This window comes from Rhea pennata, chromosome 1, assembly GCF_028389875.1.
Source record: "Rhea pennata isolate bPtePen1 chromosome 1, bPtePen1.pri, whole genome shotgun sequence".
Lineage (NCBI taxonomy): Eukaryota > Metazoa > Chordata > Aves > Rheiformes > Rheidae > Rhea > Rhea pennata.
The window spans coordinates 12636799-12660129 of record NC_084663.1 but is presented as its reverse complement, the minus strand read 5'-3'; the positions used below and the strand labels follow the sequence as shown (position 1 = coordinate 12660129).

The window sequence follows — 23331 nt, the reverse complement described above, 5'->3', positions numbered from 1 at the left end:
TTTCTTGTTTGTGTATCAGTATCATTATTGCTGTCACACGGCTCTGGGGGCAGAGCTAACTAACTGCTGCATCTCTGCAAAAACCTTGCAAATCCAGTCGCACGTTCTGCCCTGGGATATATGCGTGTAATTCCTGTTGACAACGCAGTGAAAATCAATTTCGTACAGTACTGAGAACTGCAACCCCTTATGGTAGGCAGCATTTGACTCTGCAGGTTAAATGGCCATTTCTAATTTGGTAGAAAGCAGCACTGCAATATTAAAGATAGAAAAATGCAAGGAACACAAAAACAGACAGTTCAAATTGTCTTCTTCACCCTGTCCACATGGACCACAGTTTCAGAGGGTGGAGTTCATCCATTTTCCACATCTCATGCACTGCTGGCCCTTCCACCGCTTTCTGTACACAGGCTAAAATGTAATGTAGAGTTCAAATTCTCACCTGGAACATCCTGCCTTCTAACTACATGTGCTTTATCCTGATTTAAAGCAGGTATGGATTTGATCCTGTGCTTCCTAGCTTCACAGAGACTACTCACTCATTTGAGCGAGACGTGAGAGGCAGGTGGCTTAGCCTGCCTTGCAGACGTCCAGCCTGACTAGGAAGGCCTACGAGTGCTGAGAAACAAGCGGTCGTGTCCCTTGCATTGCTACGGTCAGTGCCAGCAGTTTGAACAAAAAGCAAAGAAGAATAAAAATTTAAGGTCTAGGACCTTCTTATAAAAGTTCTCTTGGCTTCAGTGCAATTACATCTCTATAACTGAGGAAAGATTGTAGGTGTGTTTGTAAAGGGAAAAGGCTGTCACCTATTTTTCAGACCTTTTCAGGTTACAATTCTTTTGTTGGAAATAATGCTGCCTGCAGTTGGCTTTCTCTGAATTTTTTTTTTGCACAATAATTTGACTAAATGTAATGCTTCTGTTGCTGCGTTGGTAACCATTGCACACAGTTTGTAATAAGCACGTGGTTAGTCTACAGTAATTACTAAGAGAACTTGTGGGCAGTGGTATGTCGGCTAAATACTGCTATTGCATCCTAGTGCCCACAAGCTGCCCTCTGTACTGTTTGTACTGCTAACCATTACTCTTAGTCTTCATAAAGATACCAAAAAAAAAAAAAAATGACTACTTAAAGTAGTAACAAGTAAGCTCACTATTAGTTAAGTTAAAAATTAGTTATGTGCAAATAAGGAAATAGTCGAGGAACATTTTCCCTCTTAAACATGAATGCGGGAGACAGAATAAAACTGTACAGAAAAAGATTACTCTTAATTACGACTCTTTGGGGAAGGAGTGGAAATCTGGCTTGCAGTCTGTGTGATGCTGTACTTTTTCTCTAGTTGAATATAGAAGCTTTAGCAAATCAAGTGTAATCCTGCCGCATTTGTTAATCTCTTTATTTTAAAATACCCACATTTTGGAAAGCCTGTTTTCACAGGATTTTCACGAAAATGTTGAAGAAAATATTCCACTCAGGCTTTATTTTTTCCACCACCACTAAACCATGTATGGACACAGTCTTCCGTTATATCCAAGAAAACGCCTGCTTACTTAGGAATTCAGCAGCTGTCATCCACGTCACTAAACTATTTTCAAAAACCTAGCTCTTATTTAGCTAAAGCTGCTAAAAATGTAATACAATAATGACTCAAGAGTCTAACTGTGTAAGAAGACACAGAAGATGGGTAAAAAGGATAAATCACAGCAGAAGTGAAAGGTAATTTTAAGTGCTTATAGGTTCTGACTTGTGGTCTTTGTGGCTGAGTGCTCCTTCTTGAATGATAAATTCGCTCCTGTCAATAACATACTTCATTTCCAAAATAAGAACATTTTATTCCTCTGATTTCAAAAAAACCTTAGAGTCACACCATGTCCACATTGGACACACACACACTATTTGCTACATGTGTGCACCTAGGTCATGAAATGGTTCCATGTCTTGATGACTTGCTGCCTTTCCTAAACACATAAGAATCAGTTGACTTTGGAAATTTCTCTTACGTGTAGATTTTCTTACCCCTAGGAAAGTCAACATTAGGGAACATACGTAGCACAAGCTGGTATTTTTTCATGCTTCTTGTGACACTGCTGCTTCAAAAAAAATTTTTTTTAATCTATGTCGCCAGTATTAACAACTGTGTATAGGGTTATTATAAATATATTTCTACGCAAACAGCCCTCTAGACAACCTAAGAATTGGGTCTTTCTGAAAGTACTCCACTAAGCTTAGATTTAATCTCAAAACATCCTTCTCCTTGCACTTGCACTTCAGCTCTAATGTTTCTCAGCACCTCCACACAAACCTCATTCTTCATAAATCTCACATTAAAATAATGTTGTTGATTTTCTACATACAGGATAAACATCCTCTAATTTTATTTCACCTTCATTGCTAATCAGGGACAAACGTAACTCTGAAATTAAAGTATTATGTTTATTTACCTTCAGCTTCCAAAATAAGAGGGAAATGTTTGAACATCTTTTTTGGTGCTTCAAACCTCCATTCTTAGTGTAATGAAAAGAAAAATTGTATAGTAACAATGACAACAGCACAGCTTTCAAAAAACATCCACCTATTACCATATCAGCATACCTTTATCTATCATTCCAGTGTCAAGCCTGCAAGTTCAAAGGTGCACTCTTTTCACCAAAACCAGAAGCTCCGTTTACCATCCACCAAGCAATTATTTTATGAGGGAAGAATAATGGAATTTCATTACATCTTGAATGATTTGTTGTCTGTCAGTAAAACAGAGCTGTTCTGAAAGGCATGGCCCTGATATTTTGACATTGCTTATGTTAGTGTGCTTGATTTCATGACTACCGTAATTTCAACATCCTCAAAAACTCTTTTCGATGTTTCGGAATGTTTTGTATCTAGACACGATCAACTTATATGACAACAAGAGAACAAATGTATGTGCAAGAGAATATAAACATCCTCAGCAATGGCCCCTGCACCCAACCAACAAAACTTCCTGGCATGGTTCCTCTGTTGCCCTATTGCATTCTGAATGCCTCAGGGTTACTCGGTAAAGGAGAATAGTGTGAACTCTGAGGCAGATCAAACTCCCTCTCTTGGACATCAATTTAACTACCCCAGAAAACTGTCTTTTTTTTTTTTTTTTTTTTTTTTTTTTTAATTTGTCTTTCTGCAGAATTGCAGAAAAAAGATTACTTTTCTATATCCATAGTTGATCAGAGCTACAGCTTCAAAAACACCACGCAGTTTCAGGAATTAATTCAGAATTAGAAAGTTTAGTTCCTCAACAATAATGTGGAAGACATGAACCAAGTCTCTGTCTATGGGAAAACTGCTTCATCTACAGAACAACTCTTCATGCTTTGTGAGTGGCCTTAGCAACATTAATTTGGTCAGTCTGTTGCCTCTAAGAAAATAGGTTTGTTCTTCTCCACCCTACTCACATGGCACTGTGCGGAGGTAGAGATTGTCTCTTATGATCTGCTGGAGCTCGTGGTCTACCGAACCTTTCTGGAACCGTAAATTGAGGTAGTGACGAAGGTCCTTATCAACAATGCCTCCTGTCAAGTAAAAGACAAATGAAAGCATTAAAAATATATTGCTTTGACAGAAGCAATGACTCACTTGCAAAGTCTCAGAGGCTCATTTTCCTTCATGTTTCTGTCATCTCTCAGACGACAAAAGTGCAAAGCTTTCTAGTTAAGGCACGCAGTTGGAATAATATTATTTAATATTGATAATTATTTTACAGGTTAAGAAAGGTTAACTGATAACTGACTGGCTAAATCGGTAGAGTTCAGAAAAATGTATATAGGATTATATACTGAGGTGTCAGATTTTTCTGCACAAATTGATAATAACAGTAATTATCACTATTATATAACTACATACATATAAATCTATATAATACACGATTATGTATTATACTCCCTGTGACCTTGTACTAATTTCCAACTAGTTTATTGAATGCAAAATTCTTGGTTCAGAATGTCTTGTTTTGAAATGTGCAATGCTTTCACTTCAAATGTAACCAGAATAAAACACAGCTAAAATAGTTATCAGCTGTACTTAATGATCATAAAAATAACATACAAGCTTTTGTCATATTTATTTGCAATGGTGTTCACATCTGAAAGATGTAAAGTAGTAAACAAGGCACATACTTTATTTCTACCACAGAAAACAGTCATTAGCCATATAACATCTCAGCATAACACTGCAAACGTATGTGGAAAAAAGAATTGAGTTAAAAATCCTACCTTAGATAATTTTACCATAACTTGAGGACAAAACAACTTTAAGCATTGTTCAGCTAGCGACTGGATATTTCATTTTCCATTATTAAAAGCAGATATATAAATCAAATGTAATATGATTAATAAACATTTCCAGATATAGTTCCTTTCCATCTCTTTTAACCTGGAGTATGGATCATGTTTATAATTATGGGAAAAAGTCTATAAATAACTGCATTGCTTCCTTCTCTGAAATACTATCTGTCATAAAAAAAGTATAGAAAATCATTATTACACTAAGCTCTGACATATATTCCCAAGATGAAAAATTGCAGTCTGATAGATTTCTAACTTGTTGCTTCATACATTCAACCTTGAATCATTTTTTCAAATGGCATTTGCTATTGAACCTCTGCCAAGTCTTTTGACATGGACTATATAAAGATTTTCCTGCAAAAAAGGAACAAACAACATTCCCACCTAATTATTTCTATTATATTGAAAGTCACTGCACACCACAAATGGTAGAAAATTAAAATATATTTCTCCTTACAGCTATTCCTATTTATCTGCCCATTACAAGTTGATAATCTCACTATTGCTGCTTTTTGTCAGTAACTTCAAAACCTTTTTTTTTTTTCCCCAGGTTTATAAAAAGCTTACAAATAAATTCTGTCATCTTTACCTAAAGGCAAAAAGCAGCAGACTTTCATAACCAAAAAAGAGAAAAAAAAGCCTGTATTCCTAGCAGACACAAAAAAATTACCTGCATGCAAGGTTCCCAGATGGTCACAACTTCCATACAGCTCTCAGATACGATATTATTCCAGGATTGAAGCTGAGCTACTCAGTCCATTACTTTGGTACAACGAACCCTGTTTCTCGCTGTGCAGACCAGCCCATTACTCCTGCTAATTTTTTACCAGATTTCAGAGCAGGCAAGGGCTAGAGGAGGCTGCAGAGAGCTGCTCTGCTCCCGGTTGGAATTAGCTGTCCTTCCTTAGTAACTGCAGAGAGTAAAGGTCCTGCAGCTCTTGCTCTTCTTGCTCTAATATACAGAACATGCCCAGTGATGCAGATGCTTTCTGGCAGCCTGAGAAAATGCCAGCTCGAGAACAACAGCTGTAGCCTGCCCACTGACATAAACCTGAATCACTCAACTTATGACATAAGTAAGTTTAGGAACCTATACAAATTTCTGACCTTCAAAGTATGTTTTCTTTCATTTCGCCCTTTTTCTTCAAACATCGCCTTTTACTTCACCAGGTGGTAACAAATGTACTACAACGTCCTAAACATTGCATTCCATCAGCTGGTGTTTTTGGCAAAATGCATACTCCGAACTAGAGTTTAAAAATATGTACTTACAGTAGAAGTTGCCTACAGCCTTCAATTTGCTACATACAGATTCAAAAGCAAAAGTTTGTATCAGCAGTAGGACTTACACGTGGTGCAGGACAAAAAAAAATAATCAGCATCCTAGCTCAAGTTAAATGTATCAAAATTTTCTTGATAGCTGTGTGTATTTTGCAAGATGACCAAAGTCTATTTTAAGGAGCAGTCACATGAACTACAGACAGCATATGTACAATTGGCAATTCTCCCTCTTTGAAAGTCATTCTGTGTTCTGATTTAATTGAGGTTTTTAATTTCTTTAGGCATATGCTACTTTTTTTCTGAGTTTGGTATAACAATGAATTTTTCATCCTGGAAGGCTAAAACCATAATATAGGCAGTTTTATAGTCTTGACAAGCAGATGCAAAGGCCCCCTACCCTAGTTGTCATTCTTCTGCTTTATTCCCCTAAAAAGCTTTGTTGTTTTACCTGATGCTTGTCAAAAGCATACTTTATTTCTCTCCAGATGTGCTTTCCAGATCTTTATAACGCTGGGACATGAGCTTTTGAGTAGTCTCATCCTTTTGAACTACAAGATCTAACATCTGTCATGTACTAGTATGGGGCCCTAAGACTTTTAGCAATAAACTACACTGATTCACAAGAATGTAAAACAGCCTCGATTCAACAGCAGTGAATTTGATCTCAAGTTATGTATGATAAAAATGAAGAATAACACGAGAAAAAGAGGAATAATAATAGGATAATGTCCTTAAAAAGGCTGATATAAGAGACTGAAAATCTTATCAACTGGTTTGTTTTGGAAGGAGAAAAGAAACTCTGTGACGTTGTCAAAAAGTACATAGCAAAATGAGTGATAAGAGAGAAACATTAATTGTTTTTACAGGAAAGTAGTAATATTGCACTATTTAGTGGTGCCATGCAACACCTACAGATGTTTGTCTGGTACCCAGGACTGACTGGGTCTCTATACAACTCAACTTCCTGTTATTTTCTCTTTCCACTGTACATTTAAAACCACTGAGATGTTGAATAAATGCTGCTGTGAGCACAAATCTGTAGTTTCTGTTGCTCACCTGCCACAGCAGCCTCAGAACGCTGCAGAGAGCCGTCGCTCCACTACGGCAGATGCCTGCGCAACCACCAGCCCCGTGATGCCCAGTGGGGCAGCTCACGGGGAGGATGAGCTCAAAATTCACTTCACTAGGGCTGCATCCCATGCACCTTGTGTGAGAGTAAAAGGAACAGCCACAGTGTGGGTTTGGAAACCCAACACAGAGATTGCAATTAAAAATGTTCCTTGACCGCTGCCAAAGGAGGAGTCTGACTCTACAGAGTTTTTGATGGCTTGCAGCCATGCGGGATTGTTTTTTTCTCCTGGTTTAAGGCCTATACTATATTTCAGTTCCATTTCTCTACAAAGAATCCCATTGCTTTGCTAGCTGGGAAATACAGGACATGAATTAAATACTTTCAGTAATGACCTCTTTCATAAAGTTTGTTTTAGGTGCAGCTACCAATCCTGATGGCAACCCATAACCATGACTGAATTTGATTCTACAGATTATAAAATTAGATACACTTGGCTAAACTAAAAACTGCTTTGTTTGCATGTTACTCATGAATTTAATGAGCAAAGTATATCTCTTTATAGTGTTTGAATATATTTTTATCAAGTTTCTTTCCCTTCTCAAAAACTAGCAGCAAAGCCCAATTGGAAAAGAAATACAATAAAAACACACATACAAAAGGGTATTAAACAGTTTGTAGCTCATTAAAAGATTCAAAGCTGGAGAGGATAATTGTCATTTCTGAGAAAATGACAGAGATAAATGTAAGGAGGTTTACAATTTTATCTAGCCCTTAATATTTTAAGTGGTTTTTGGTAACTTTCCACTTGGTAAGCCACAGACGCTGCAGATGGAGTACACTCTTGAATTTTATTTTTCAGTGAAGGACTGCTTGCAAAACATTAATGTCCCTCTTATTGTCCTCACAATGTTAGTTCTAAATATTTTATTTCTTACCCTTATCACAATTTTTATGGTTATAACTTCTCTACAGATATTTTTGAAAATGTTCATGCATTACTATTTTCTCATTTATATCACAACCTTTCAGTGAAGTGACTTCGCAAAACCTGGTATGGCAGGTTATTTGCTTTTGAACAGTATAATCAATTGCATCTCAGCCATGAATAATTTGCCTTGGAGATTTTATTTACTAGGATTAGAATTGAAAAGACTTCAGGTTTCCTGGGTTCTATAAATACTCCTGATTAGAAAAGTCCATGAGTAAGCAAGCCTCTTACGGGTAGATTTGCATCTTTGCATGACCTATGTGCCTCAGAAAAATAAAGCTAAATTACTTAGGATCTCTACCTTGTGAAAACAGACAAGTTCATGGCCTTAGTGTGTGTAAACTACCTCCCTTCTTCCATCATCCTACCTGTGTCAATCTGTCTCCCTTTGTTTTCAACAAGTTTCTACTTCTGCCTATAAATCATCAGCGCAGGTATTTGGCAAGAGTAAATGGCTTGGCTGAACTGGCTTTCAGTGGCTTCAGTAGGACTATACTATTGGAGAATCTCACCCCAAATATTTATTCAGGTGCTACCTGGAACAGTATATTACTAATACAATATGCCTCTGTGGACATCTGAGAACAGCTCAAGTACTGTGTACCTCTTTGGTGGAACACTTGCAGTTGCTACACACCAGACTAACTTCTCCTTCACCATTCCCAGATGATCCAAACTGATCTTTCAATCACTATACTGAATGGGAGTGATCTAACTTCTTTAAACCAGGTTTCATAACTATCTGGTTTATTAACTCTTTTCTCTACTGATGCGATGAAAAAATCTTCAGGTGAAAGTGGCTGGAAGAAATTTTTTGTGATTCTCTCTCCAAGATCTATCAACAACTCAAGGCCATCATAAATAAAAAGCTGCATATATGGTCAAATTCCTCAGCTCTGATTATTTTTGGAAATGGTCCAAAGAGAATTCAGAATACCGAAACATCATCAGCACCCCTCTCGATCATCCCCATCAACTCAGTGATACCACGCCTGTTTACCTACCAACTTCTCTATGACTCCTTTCATTCTGGCATATAAGGCCTAACCTGACGTGATCTCTAGTCCTCCTCCTTCAGTCCCCTTCTGCAGAGCCATGCAGCTCTAGAGGGGCATATGCGAGGAAATCAGCAGAGCAAGCTCGAACAGTCACCAGGGCAGGCAGAATCTAACTGCGACAGGACCCCGCGTCAGCCAGGGCACTGAAATACGTCTGCCTAGGCACGCTTCTCCCAGCAAGCTCCCTACGGCGACTGAAGAGTTTTTAAATGTACAACTTTCCCCTCCTTAACACCAGCACAGAGAGGTAAAGTATGCCCACCACACATATTTTTTTTTGATGATGTTTAACATTACCCATATAAGTTAGTAGTGTTTGTAGTACAGACAATGCTTTTAAACCACATGTAGTACGTTTTACTTTAGCATATGATTAATAAAGATGTCATGCATTTAACATTTTAGTACTAGTATGAGATGCTTTGCTGTAATGCTTTTTAAAGCTAGTATAAGAAACAAAAAAAAGCCATTTTTAAGAGAGGATATGAAAATTCCAGAGTAATATCAAAACTCTGTTGGATTTTAGAAAGAATCATTATTAAAATATAGCCTACAGCTAAGCCTATTATTTAAAGGAAATTATTCTCACCAAACTTATCTAATACTCAGGGGAGTATAAAGATGAATGTTGGCATTTCACTGATCATTTCATATTGGGCATATTAAACTCTGGAATTTACTTGAGATTTCCATGTAAAATACATAACACTGTAACAATATTCTGAAGATAGTACAACAAACATTTAGTACGTTATAATAAACATGTATTAAATTCCAGTCATCAACTGAAGATTATGCATTTTATTTTCAAAACTTTTCTATCCCCAGATTAAATGCTATGGGTCTTCTTCAAACATCTGCCTGACTTCCACCACTACCTTCTGCCAAGTCCATTAGACTTCTTATCTGGCAAGTCTTAAAACATCAGGGGTGAGCTATCATCACTGTAGAATTTGTAGTAAGATAAAGTGTGACAGACAACCAAGAGGGAATTATGCAGGAAAATTAGACTCCTCAGAAAGAAAATTATTTTCTCTCATACTTGGGACTGTTCCAATAATTTCATTATCCAGGAGAAGTAAATACATTTCAAGAGTAAAGTCTTTGAAAAAACATAGATCCTGTGGTTCTTGTATGTGCATATATGGTGAAGGACATTTTGAGATAATAGCTTGCTAATGGGAAAATGGCCTTCTTTTTATAGCCTATTATTTAGTAGTACTTCCTCTTCTCTTTGCATATTGATTATTAGATTATTATTTTTTTGCTTATTGTTATATTACCTATCATATATATGCATATTGTATATACCACATATACGCATATATTTCTATCTTTAGAGATATCCTTTGATTTCACCCTCCCAGCATTTTTAAATTTAAGAATTTAAAATAAAGAATTCTGTAAGTGTTGAGCTTATAGGATAAACTTTATATGGTTGGTACGATAAACAGATTATAGATTGTATTTTTAAAAAATTAGCCAAACAATTAATGAATACTTTTCTTTAGTGCTTTTTAGTGCTAGAATGAGAGCATTCATTTTCAGACGCATGCCTCTGTACAAATACATTACTCCCTAATCTCCATGGGAGATGAATTCCACCTGTTCTCCCTGGCCAGTGAAACAGGCTAAGGTTCATGCACACTCTGATCTTACCACTGTGACCCACACTGCTTTGAACATAGGTATCCACATCACCTAAGGACAACCTGATCCCATGCCACCACTGCATCGCTAAGGACAATCCGAGCTCAGGCCACCTCCATGCCCCTGAAGACAACCTGAGCTCAGGCCACCTACATCTCACATCCACCTCTGTGGTGGGTACTGCAGGGGCAGCCTGAGTAAGGACAACACCAGTGGGACACAACAAGGTGATACCAGCAACACGCGAGATAGGTTAACGCTTGGAATAATATGAAAGAGTGTAATATGAATGAGCATCTGGAATTTATTTTCTTAGTTCTGTAGCTAACCTTAAGCCTCTGTATGAACTATAGGACAATAGTGAGCACCATGTCTGAAGCAAAAACATGGTGTGTGATGACAACTGGAGGCTGTGTCAGCAGGAGAGTCACTAGAACCGCACACAACTGCACCTGTACCTTATCTCAGACAACTGAACCTCAGTGCTTACTAAAGCAGTAGATTTCCAGTCCTCATGGCTATCGAAACAGCCTTTCATAGTAAAACCAGACACACCAACATCTTCCAGACACTGCCAGCACCAGAAAACATTGCCTAAGAGATGGGAGCTCTCCTGCTAGCCTCACAGAACTGCCTTTTAACTAGTAAAAACATTTTGTTGTTTTGCTGTCGAAAGGGACTTCACTTTGGCCCTTTCAGTTAATTGACTGCCCAGCACAATGAGGGATTCAGCTCTTGACTGGAGTCTCTGGGAAATACTGTGACAAAAATGGTTGGTAAAAAAGAAGCCAAGCTGTACTTCATGTAACTCAGAGGACAGTCTGGGCCACACTGCTTTCAGCAGAATTATATTTCACTCCGTTTTAGTTAGCAGATGGATAAACAAAGAAGATGCTTGAATGCTGCTGCTTCTTCTCTACAAAGGCTTTCTGGAAATGAACTGTCATCTAATCTAGTTTTAAAATACACTACAGCAACACTTCTGAATTATGGAACAAAAATATTTGTAGGTGCCTCCAGAGTAACATTGATTTGACTGATAACTTCAACATAAACATTAATGAATGATTGCTACTGAGATATTTAAAAGACTGTAATTGTTCATACAAGACTCACTGCAAGGGAAATAATTACATCTACATGTGTTTTTGACAAACACTAAATTTTAAGGAATTATAAATTTACTTATGAAGTATGTCAAAAACAGTCTCAGCTTGCACAGTTAGAGGCCAGCAATATCTGCATAGATAATCGTCTCATCTTGAAATCTGAATAGATTTGTAGAAGACCTACTTCAGACAGACCCGTATTTAGTACTGTTAGACAATATGGTGTGCCATTGCAACCTGGCATTCAGATGCTCCCAGTCACAGGAATCTCTCTCATTTGGACATCACAGGGTATCACAACAGGGCCTGAATCTGCTGAGGACCACTCTTTGCTATGCTAACTGACTTCCATATACAGATCTCTAAGAAAGTGATAGAAAGCCTAGAAAGCTTCCAACTGAGTTCAACAAGAGCAGCTGCAATAGGAAACTAAAATAGCCTACAGGTGTTCTTCTAAAGTCAGATTCCCCTCAGAAAATGGATGGCACAGAAAGCTGAACACCCATAGAAACAGAGGCTGAGGGTAATGTGTTAAAAATATTCGAACAAAACCAATAAGGCTGGTTTAGCTTCAGAGAAGCATTCATATTCTTAATCATGCTGGATATATTGCCAGGAAGCTGTTTTGAATTTTAGGAAAATCCATGCTAGCCATAAATGTCTAAATAGACAAGTTAACCAAAGGGAAAAAAATCACAGCAATATAAGAAGTTTATTTTTTAATCAAACTACACAAACTTTCATATGCATTTATTTGGAAAACCAAAATAGTGCTCTCTTTGTGCACTGCTTACTGACACACTCATTAGAAAAACACACTTACAAATTGACTCATCTGGAAAAGCTCAAATGCAGCTTTAATCTCTAATGAATACTAACAGTGGCATGTGGGGTTCAATCATTCTGTCTCAGAACAAAATACGCCTCATTGTGTCAGTTTGCTTCCTGGGGCTGTAAGGGAGCCATCTAACAGAGAAACTCCACTGTCTATCTTGAGTTTCGCCTGGCGGAGAAGCAACCATAAAGCTCACAACACCTCTGGTAGAAAGAGGTTCACACAGTTCTCCTCAGGGAACAGTCACCTACATGTCATCGATACCCAAAGCCACCTACTTTCCACATCTAGAACCTTTACAGTCCTCTCTGGCCTCTTCTCTGGATGGTTGGTTCCCAAAAGCCTGTGCTGAGAGCTACACAGGCTGTCAGTCTCAATGCTTTGCAATGGGTAAAATCTTAAAAGCAGACAGCAATTGCTCCTCACATTTAATGGAAAAGTAACTCTTCTGTTTAATACTCCTAAGAATACAGCAAGAAGATGGCTGTTCATCTACTAGGGACACAAATGTTCTTTTTCTGTAATACTCTTTCAATTTTATCTCCTTTGCAGAAGACAGTTGTGATGAAACTTAGTTTAAAGCTTGACAATTATTTGAATAAAATATGAAAGCCTGGATAAGAGTAGAGTAGCATAGTATTACCAGACTTGAGTTATTTGAAAAGTATTCTACTTAAATCATAGCTGCACAAATTTAATTGCTTGAGATAGAGACTTATTTTCCTTGCTTCTGGAAATAATACTGCCATATTAATAAGCTCTGTATCGTGTGCTGACATTCTGTAAAAAAAGAAAGATTAATCTGAGTAAAAAATCCAAGTAACATGCAATTTATGAGAGGACGTAAACTCACAGAGGCTACCATTGTATGACTTCTAATAATAGTTAAAAAATATGATTTAGGTCAGTATCTGAGCCATAGGAGCTGAGTTTTTAAACTCTTCACAGCGTCTCAGTCTAAACCCATAATGTACTGTGAAAAATCACTATCATAATATATTACTTCCTGGCTTTCTGATAGATTGTTGCATAAATAGCAGAACACCATTTTACAGACTTTGTACTCATAAAACCGAACAAGTGTAAACTGTATCTACAATAGATAAGCTTAACTTTCAAAGCACAGTACACAAAATTATTGCTAATCTCTGAGACAGGAATTGCATATATATATGTCCTTAGATGCATATTTTTTCTCCAAGAACTCTTTTCCTGCATGAAGTTTTGTGATATTACCATCAAGTCAAAACAAGAGTAAATCACTAAAAAAATGAAATGGGTGGTGCTTTACAGATGTTTCACAGTAATTAGAAAGTAAGATAACACAAAACACACAAATAATCATAAGGGTAAGAATAGTCGTCCAGCTTTATGCACAGCACATAACAACTGGAATTAAAGGAAGCAGTCCTCTTAGATTGCTTCATTTCAGTGTGGTGTTCCCTTCATCTTTAAGTCCACAGTGATACTATCTTGCAGCCGTCACACAAGTTAATTAGGGTTGTACCCAGTTGGTAATGGAAGAGGAAATTTCCAAGCACATGTAAACAAATTGAAGCAGTGCTGCAGATTCAGGAAGTGACGCTCTCCTTTGCAAGCCAAGAGTGGAGTGCCACTGCAGGCCAGGGGCACAGGACCAGCAGATGCACTATTTAGTCATTGTAGAAGAGCACTGCAGAGTGATAATACACAATTCAAATGCTCCACACTAAGAAAAGTGCATTTCAGACAAGATGAAAGAGCAGATGAAGTTTGCTCTTGAAGTTTGAAATGTTTGGCATTCTCCCGCAGGAAAGCTGCAATACTGATTGAACAGACAACTATTAGGCTTAAAAACATATGAATCGAGAAATAACTAGACAAGCAGTGGTCATAACATTTAGAACTTTACAAAAATCTGCACTGCTAATCCTATTGAAACTGTAGCATGCATTAAATATTTAACTTAGCTAAATACGATTAAGGTTTTCTTTTTGCACTGGTTTGAGAACTGGAGCCTTTCATCAAAAATAGGTTTTCTTTCTGTGCTTAGGAGATGCATTCTTTCTAAGACATCTGGGATGTTTAAATATCACATAAGTGGCTGTCAGAAAAAAAAATGAAAAATCTATAAAAAGATGGAAACACACAATTTCACTATAAAACTAAAGTTAAAAGAATCTAGAAGAATCTGTAACAAAACTAGCATATACTGTTTAAAATGATTTTAGAACAAAGCACAGTGAATCTATTCTCTTTCTTGAAGGCAGCTAAAACCTCATAATTCACTGTTTGCACAGTATCATAAGATTAATAATCTTGTAAGATTAATTAATAATAATGCTTAATAGAATGGTATTAAGAATAGATCTGAGTTTGCGAATGAAAAGTGAAGGTATAAATTAAACAGGGAGTTTGTTAGGTTTTGAAGAAAGGTTGAAAAAGGTTCTAATTTGTTAGTGATGTTATCTTTTATCGTGACAAAGTCATTAGCTATTGTAGCACAACAGCATAACAGATGGTGCCTTTTACCATACCATAAAACTCATCCAAAGTATGTTCTGGTGCAATCCATCACATTAGTCAAGCTTGAAAGATGTACAATCAAAGTAAATTTAGGTAAAATGTTGACTAATACTTCATTAGATGGATGAAGGGACAGAGTGCCTCCTCAGCAAGTTTGCAGATGATACCAAGCTGGGAGGAGTGGCTGATGCACCTGAGGGCTGTGCTGCCGTTCAGATGACCTGGACAGGCTGGGGAGTTGGGTAGAGAGGAACCTCCTGAGGTTCAAAAAGGTCAAGTGATGGGTCCTGCACCTAGGGAAAAATAACCCCATGCACCAGTACAAGCTGGGGGCTGACCTGCTGGAGAGCAGCTCTGCAGAGAAGGACCTGGGAGTGCTGGTGGATGACAGATTGACCATGAGCCAGCAATGTGCCCGTGGGGCCAGGAAGGCCAATGGTCTCCTGAGATGCATTAGGAAGACTGTTGCCAGCAGGTTGAGGGAGATGATCCTGCCCCTCTGCTCAGCCCTGGGGAGGCCTCATCTTGAGTACTGTGTCCAGTTCTGGGCTCCCCAGGACAAGAGAGACATGAAACTATTGGAGAGAGTCCAGCGTAGGGCTACGAAGATGATCAGAGGGCTGGAGCACCTGCCCTATGAGGAGAGGAATGACTGCGAGAGCTGGGCCTGTTTAGCCTGGGGAAGAGAAGACTGAGGGGGGATCTGATCAATGTGTACAAGTCCCTGAAGGGAGGGTGTCAAGGGGACCGGGACAAACTCTTTTCAGTTGTTCCACATGACAGGACAAGAGGCAATGGGCAGAAATTGAAGCACAGGAAGTTCTGCCTGACCGTGAGGGGGAATTTCTTCCCTGGGAGAGTGACGGAGCACTGGCACAGGTTGCCCAGAGAGGTGGTGGAGTCTCCTTCTCTGGAGCTATTCCAGGCCTGTCTGGATGCAACCCTGTCTAGGTGACCCTGCTGAGCAGGGATGATCTGGATGATCTCCAGAGGTCCCTTCCAGCCTTACTGATTCAATGATTCATTATGAAAATTAAAATGAAGTTGCTGAGCTTTCAAAAGTATTGTGCATCACTATCCATCGGGGACTGATGGAAAACATTACTAGAAAACTTTCTCTCACATTTTACCCTACTTATTCATTACTGAAAGCCAGCAACATTGTTCATAGGATCATTCAGCTACAGGCATCAGGACCTTTCAGACTGCAAGTGGAACCATGGTTCTGCCTCAGGCTCTAGGCTATTTCGCTGAGCAGGCGTTCTGCAAAGACGAAGACAAAGAAGTATGGCACCCGGCACCAGCACCCAGGCGCGCGGGCGGCTGCAGGGCGGCACAGCGGGCATCCTCTCTCCAGCCCTGTCTCCGGATCGCTATCCCTGAGGACAGGTTTCCTGCACTCCCCCTCTTTATCTTCCCTGTATCTAAACAAAAACTTCCTCCTTGTTTCACAGATAAGCTGGCAAGATAAAAAACAAACAAACAACTATTTAACACCAAATAAAATGGTGAGATTTGTAGACAACCAAGAATATTATCTGTATGTACTGGCTGCTGGCAGTGTTTTCTGTGCAGTGACAATACCATTTGTCACTTTTAAGCAGCGATACTGAATGCATGAACTCATGCACCTGTATCAGCCAACAAAACCACAGTCCCAGAACATGGAGACAAGGTAGTTTCAAATTAGTGTATTCTCAGTCAGCTACAAAAATATCTTTAATTTTTTAAATTAAAATGAAATTCTATGCAATGCCACTCAACAAGCACTTTCAAAATATTGCATATTGCTAAGCCCAGCCAATAAAGCAATCTCTGGGCAACCGAGGCTACCTTTCACGTTGTAAGGCACTTCAGCATAAAGACAGCACTTGCTTTTAGAGCACTGAACCAGCTGCTCAGTGCAAGAAGAAGCTGTTACACTCTGGGACAGTCTCTGTCGGTTATCTGAGTCCCCTTGTGTTGATCTAATCAGTGCTGCTGGAACATGTAAATGGCTGAAAAAGACACTGTGCGTTGTGCAAAAGCACATTGTGCAAAACTCACATGCTTACATAACACGTTTCAACAAAGAAATCCAGCGTCGCTGCTCCCCCGAGCTCCGGGCGGGCAGATGGTGGTGGGCGCTCCAGAAAGCTCACGCGCTTTGCCTGCCGAGCAGCGATGCCCTCGCCTCCAGCGGAGAGCCTGCCGCTGCACTGCTCCAGTGCCCCAGCCTGCTGATCCACGGAGCAAAGCCCAGCGTCACAGCCGGAATCAAAACGCTCCCTCTGCATCCCCACGAGCAGGAGGGTGTCACAACAGCAGGCCAAAATGACGTGACGGAGTTCTAGGTTTACTTTTTTATCCGTCAGGCACATTGGCCCCATGGCTATGATCTACTGGCCTGAAATCAATACAGTCTGAAGCTTGTAAGTATTCTTAGTTGTTTCATACAGAATTTATTACATTTCACAGTTGTTGTTACTTAATTAAAACAGCAAGCTAGTGGGCGAAAATCATGGGACAATAAAGTATCTGGCAAGCCACTGAGGCGTGGATTAATAGCTACACATTTCCATCTTTATCTGTGCATATTAAGGTCAGTATCAGTGTGCATATGGCACGAAGCTATAAAAGTGCCTCTAATACGACTGTTATCAAGGAGGATGTGCCTGTAATTTCACCTGCTTTCTGTACTGAGAGTTTGATGCACACTTCATAAAATACCAGATATGTGCTTTTCCTATTCCGTTTTATTTTTCTAGTGCCACAGACCCAGTATACTATAAGTAAGCTTTATACCATACAAGAAATGCCAGCAGTCATTTTTTTTTTCTTTTTCAATGTTTGGCATATTAAATCAGCATACAGAGATAATAGAGACTTTTCTTTTTAAACCAGGAAACCTGTAAATATTTTCTCTTTCTATAAGATCATAGCAAACAAAGAAGAATAAAACAATAAAGAGCCAGATTCTAGGATCCTTGTGCAGCTACAATGAAAAAAAAAAAAAAAAAAAAAACCCGCTGTTCATCATCTTCTTTATCCTCTTCTATACATGTAAGGACTGAAAAGAAACAGAACTTAGAATTGACTTACATTATTTTACCTTAACTGTTACAAAACACAGCTGTGAGACCTTTTTCTTTTGGGACAGCAGTGCATTTGGGCCAAGTATGCAGAGCAATGCTAGTATGCAAACTGGATTGTTTAATTACACTATACTAATAAGCTCAAATGAAGCCTATGCCAGAGTGGGTCTACGTTCACTTTTGGGGGGTATTAGGTATCAGACAGAGCAGTGATAATAAAGATACAGCCAGAGGGCAGATCTTTGTGTTGCTTTAGTTGAAGAACAGACAAGGCAGGATCACAAAGCAGGGAGATACGATGATTGTGCTATGTATCTTCTGTGTAGTATATAAACTATATCAACTACTGCACTTTAGGAATGATTTTCTTTTTTTCAAGGACTCCCTCCAGACTACACAGAAAAGCATCTGAAATTTCTATTTGAATGTTGAAGTTGCATATTGGAGGCTCCTTGAGCTGCCAAGTGGCCCCAACAAAATTACAAATTAGTTAACATGAGAGAAGCACAGAAAGACCACATCAGGCTTACGCTATGGAAACCTCTCAGCAACTGCACGGATATCTGAAAAGACGACATGGCTTGGGGATTAATAACAACAAAAGAGCATGTCCTGCCTAATGATCTTTTATTTATTAACAGGTCTGATAATGAGCTAGTTATGTTGAGGAATGGAATATGTTAGGTATTTTAATATATGAAGATTTCTGCACAAATACTTAACACCAGTACTAGTCAGCTTGGTGAACTAGTCTGGGCAATTTAAATCTTTCAGACTCCAGTTCACAGCAACCCAATTCATTCCTTAAGGACATGAAATTTATACATATATCTTTTCTAGAATTGCTTCTTTTAGTTTTTTTTGCCCTTTAACCTTTTCCTACTTCTCCGTATCTTTCTTTTTACCTTCCTTCCATTTTCCTTCTAAGCTTCTCTATTCTTCTTTTTTCTTCCTCTGCAACATCCTCCTCTTGTCTTTCCCATCTGTCCTATCTTTTTGCTGTTGTTGTTGTCCAGACCAATTTGCTTTCTAGCATGGTAACTCAGCCATAACATGGTAAGAGTGCTAGCACAAGCATCAGCCATGTCGTCTCACTTGAGCAGCCCTAACATACATGATCTCCTAAGAGCCAAAGCTCCTGATATTCCAAGCTAACAAGCTGGTATGAGGATTAGATAGGTCCATATGCATCTGTATGAATCCAATGTGTCTATATCCTTGCACAGGTTTCATTTAATAGTTTTCTGAGCAAAGGAAATATCTGATCAAAAAAGGAAAAATCTACGTATGTCTATGAAAGTATAGTACAGGCAGGCCAACATAAAGACTTTAAGATTGTAATATGGAAGAAAAAATTGCTTCTGCTTAAAATTGAAGAATATCATAAATGAAATAGCCTTTGAGAGCCCTTGTGAATGATCAGATTACTTTTGCAGCAATATCTAAAGCAAGCTACGGTTGTTTTTCTGTGCCAATTTAATTCAAAACCCAGTACATACTTTCTGCATCAAAACACCAAGCTCTTGAGAGAGAAAACTTAAGAGCTGAGGAACTCTCTTGTTTTAATTGACAAGTGAAGAAAGTGGAAATCACGTTTGCCCCGTGGAAAATAAAATAAAACATTTTAAGAAGTTTCTAATTGTATAATGTTGGTTAAAGCTTGGAAAAATTGTCAGAAAGACTGGCTGTTTGTTCCATGACAGACACAAAGGTCTCTGATTTTCAGTGTTTTAATTAAACAAAGAGAAGAGAGAAATTTTAAAGAAAATTGAATACAGTAGTCTCCACTGCACTGCAGTCTATGGGCATCTTTCTAATCAGCAAAAGACCAAAGGTACCAGGATAAAAAAGGATCTGTCTTTTTTCCTTAACTGACATATAAAAGAAATGTACTCATTCATCAGTTGTCAAGGACGAGCTGGCAGATGACCTAATTCAGAAAGGGACTAGTCAATACACGGAGCAACCAGCTTCTTTGGTCGGAGATATTTCAACACTAAAGGGAGTGCTGTGTATCAAGGAAAGACAAGACAAAAGCTAACACTTCAGAAAACTGTGGGCATTGTAGAATCTTCCCCAAATTATCAGTTAATACTGAACGCTTGTGTAAATTATTAAGGGGAGGATAAATCTAGATTAGTAAACCGTGCAGTGCAGCGCCTTGGGAGCAGCCTGGTAGAGTGAAACAGTTGAGGACAGTGTCCACACCATACGTCTTTCAGGCAGGTTGCTTCGTATTAGCTCCTGTTGTCACCAAATTCAAAGGCCATTTGTAATCCCACACTTTCTGGCTTAGTCTCATCCAAAAATGAATCCCATGGGACTGATTTGCAGGATGCACTAAAAAGTGACTTATCAAGGATTATCAGGATATTTATTTCAAAAGAACATTCCTGCTCTGAATTGAAATGCTAATGTCGATGCACGCAGATTAGTTCTGTATAAAGTTACTATATTGCCTATCCTATATCAGTACACTAAAATTTGAAGAATAGACTTTGAAATGATCATAGATTTTATCTCTCTTTCCAGCAGCTGCAGGTGTGGAAAGTATAACATACACATACATATTTTACTGAGTATTTTGGCAAAAGTAGTGACTAAAGCAGGTTTTGATTTTATTCATAACTTTTTCAGTAAAGAGTTGGGAGGAATTTAGATTACGATGATTCTACTAATTTGATTAATTTGTGCTGAGAATAAATCACAATCTATTAATGAATTAGAATCATTCTGGCAATAATACAAAATTAATTTCTCATTGCAAAGAGGTTTTTCCTGTTTTTATCAATTCTTTCTCTTCATGCTTTACTAATGCCTCATTTTTGCTTTTGTTCTACAGCAGAACTATTATCTGTTGCCCCAGCAAGTACCCGAAGAGATACTCGGTAACCCTCTGCTACTTTCAGAGGGTTTTATTATTATTATTATTATTGTTACTATTACTACTATTCATCCATGTATTAATTTTTGCCCAAAATAGGACACCACGGGGGGGGAAAATTGATGTGTTTTGGGATAGCAGCCAACTGCTACATCATACACAAGAAAAACATCACTGAAAGATACTGGACTTTTAAGTAATTTATTCAGAGTTTCAGATTTAAAGTAGCCAGGCAGCCAAAGGCTACTAAAACAATGAATGGGTTAGAAAAATGTCACTGAACAATTTTTATGTCTGTAAACATGGAACTGAGTACACAAGATGAGTTCAGTATTACTTTTTTTATATATAATTTTATGTTTCCAGGCGGCCTACATATTCTGTGGGAAGGCAGAAGCATCACACACACAGTCAAATCTATCGCACTGTGGCTGTAGGTTTGGAAGGATCCCATGAGTCGTTACAGACCAACACATTCCATTATATTTTAAAAATACCTTTTAACACATGAAGCTCAAGGTCAGAAGAAGCATTAGTTCATCTGGCCTGACTTTCCACATGCTGCAGGACAAGGCATTTCACACAGTGACCTCTGTGTGGCAAGGATAAAAATTGAAAGAAAATAAAGCAGAACAAAACATGCTTACATGCTTACAAAAAGAAAGAATTAAGTCTAATACATTATTTCCTATGTGAAAATGAGACTTGCACCAACAGTAAAACTGTACAAATATCTCTATAAAGCTCATTTTCCATTTAGTCATATATTTGCATACCTCTCCCCTCACCTTCCTAAAGTTTATAGGTACTCACATGCCTTAGTAGTGAAGTTGCTTAGAAATCTGAGGAAAAACAAAACATGTTTTACAGCACAAAGATACTATGGTAGAATCACATTTCTCATTATTACTGAAAAGTATATCCTTAAATATTTTAAATCCAGGAAAAGTAAATGTTGCAATTTTATGAGAAAATTGGTGTTTGAGGATGTGCTAAACATCTTGATTCTTCACCACTAGGTTTCCTTTCCAGCTAACATTTAGATACATTCAAAGGGAGTACAAAACTATGATCCCAAAAGCATTTAAAATCCACTTCACACTCTCTTTAAATTGCACAAATAATGGGAAAACCAATATAAAATCAGATGATTTTGGTTCTAAAATTTTCTCTGATTGTTAGACATACGTGGTAATAGAGCCAGATCTGAGCTACGAGAGACAAATATAGGACATCATATAATATTAAGTGATAAACTGTAAGCAATCACATCATTAAGGAATATCAGAATACATTTGTGCACAAGGGGCAGAGCTCACACTACTCATTCAACCATTCAACCAACAGGCATTTCACTGCTTCTGAAAGCTTAATTGTCTAACATTAACATTCTCCTTACACTCCAGGGATATATTTTACACCACTCTTTTTACTAAGGCAAATGTTATTGTAGCCGTTTTTTTTTCCCCTAGAGCACTCTGTAGATAGTTCAATAACTGCTACACTTATAGAGGAAAGTATGTATTAATTCTGAGAAGGAAAAAATAACGAGTCAATTATTCTAACAAATACAAGATACTTGAAATTTCCGAATTGCATTTGGCACCCTGTAGAAGACTACTCTGGTTAAAAAAATGATATTAGACATTCTACTTAACTTCTAAATTCTTCTCAGTAAAAACATAATGTAGTTTTCCTATCTATTTTTCCTGAGATCTAAGGCCTGCAAAAAAGAAAGTTAAAGCTGCCAATGTCAAAAGAAACAGGCCATCGGTTCAGATCCAACATGAAATTCTTATTTTCTTAACCAATTTCTCTAAGCATACGACAACAGTAAGCTGCTTCTCCTTTCCCCAGCCTATACTCTAAACTATGCCACAGGCGCCTGCAGAGAGGTCTTGCAGCTCATTCACGTTCCACCCTGTGTGTGACCAAGGCTTCCCTTCCAGGACCGACTGGCACTGTGGCGTTCTCCCATGCCTGAAACATTGCTGACCTGGTCAGTTCAGAAGTTATGCTTCTGAATTACTCCTCTGACATAACCAGCCATATAAAATTGATGATACTTTAGTGCTGGGCAGATTCTTCCTATAGTGTTTTTTTCCTTGTTTGATGGCACAGCAGTTAAAAGCTTTCATTACTCAGTGCGTTAAGATACATTCCTTCGGCATCCAGAGCTCCCACTGCTTTCAGAAGGAACCAGTTTTGCTTTGGTCTCCATAAACAGGGAAGATCCTTTCTGACCAGTATGCTAATTTTTACTTTCATATTCCAAAACTGATACTACACAAAATGCACTTGACTGCAAATGATTTTATGCATTTAAAGAAGAAAAAAATATTTTGGCTGGTCCTTTCTCCAAGATACATGATCTATCATTTACCTGAAAAAAACTAAAAAAAAACTAATAAGGAGAGACTGAGCCTGTTTCTCAAATGAGTTCTTCTTTCTTTCTTTCTTTTTTTTTTTTTTAATTATTATTTTCCAGTAGTAGCAGTGTTTGGAAACGAGATACCTAATTTTATTTTGGGATGTTTTATTTGAAAATCTCAAGAGGGAAAG

At 38.1% G+C, this 23331-nt stretch overlaps 1 protein-coding gene across 7 annotated transcripts in view; it reads right to left on the bottom strand.

Moving 5' to 3' along the window:
- Positions 1-23331, bottom strand: part of MAGI2 (membrane associated guanylate kinase, WW and PDZ domain containing 2) — a 749564-nt gene that overhangs the window by 517104 nt on the left and 209129 nt on the right. For all 7 annotated transcript variants that reach the window (XM_062581410.1, XM_062581437.1, XM_062581429.1 and 4 more), the window contains exon 2: positions 3426-3542. In XM_062581410.1, the coding sequence (XP_062437394.1) occupies positions 3426-3542 (117 nt within the window). The remainder of the gene's footprint in view (positions 1-3425; positions 3543-23331) is intronic.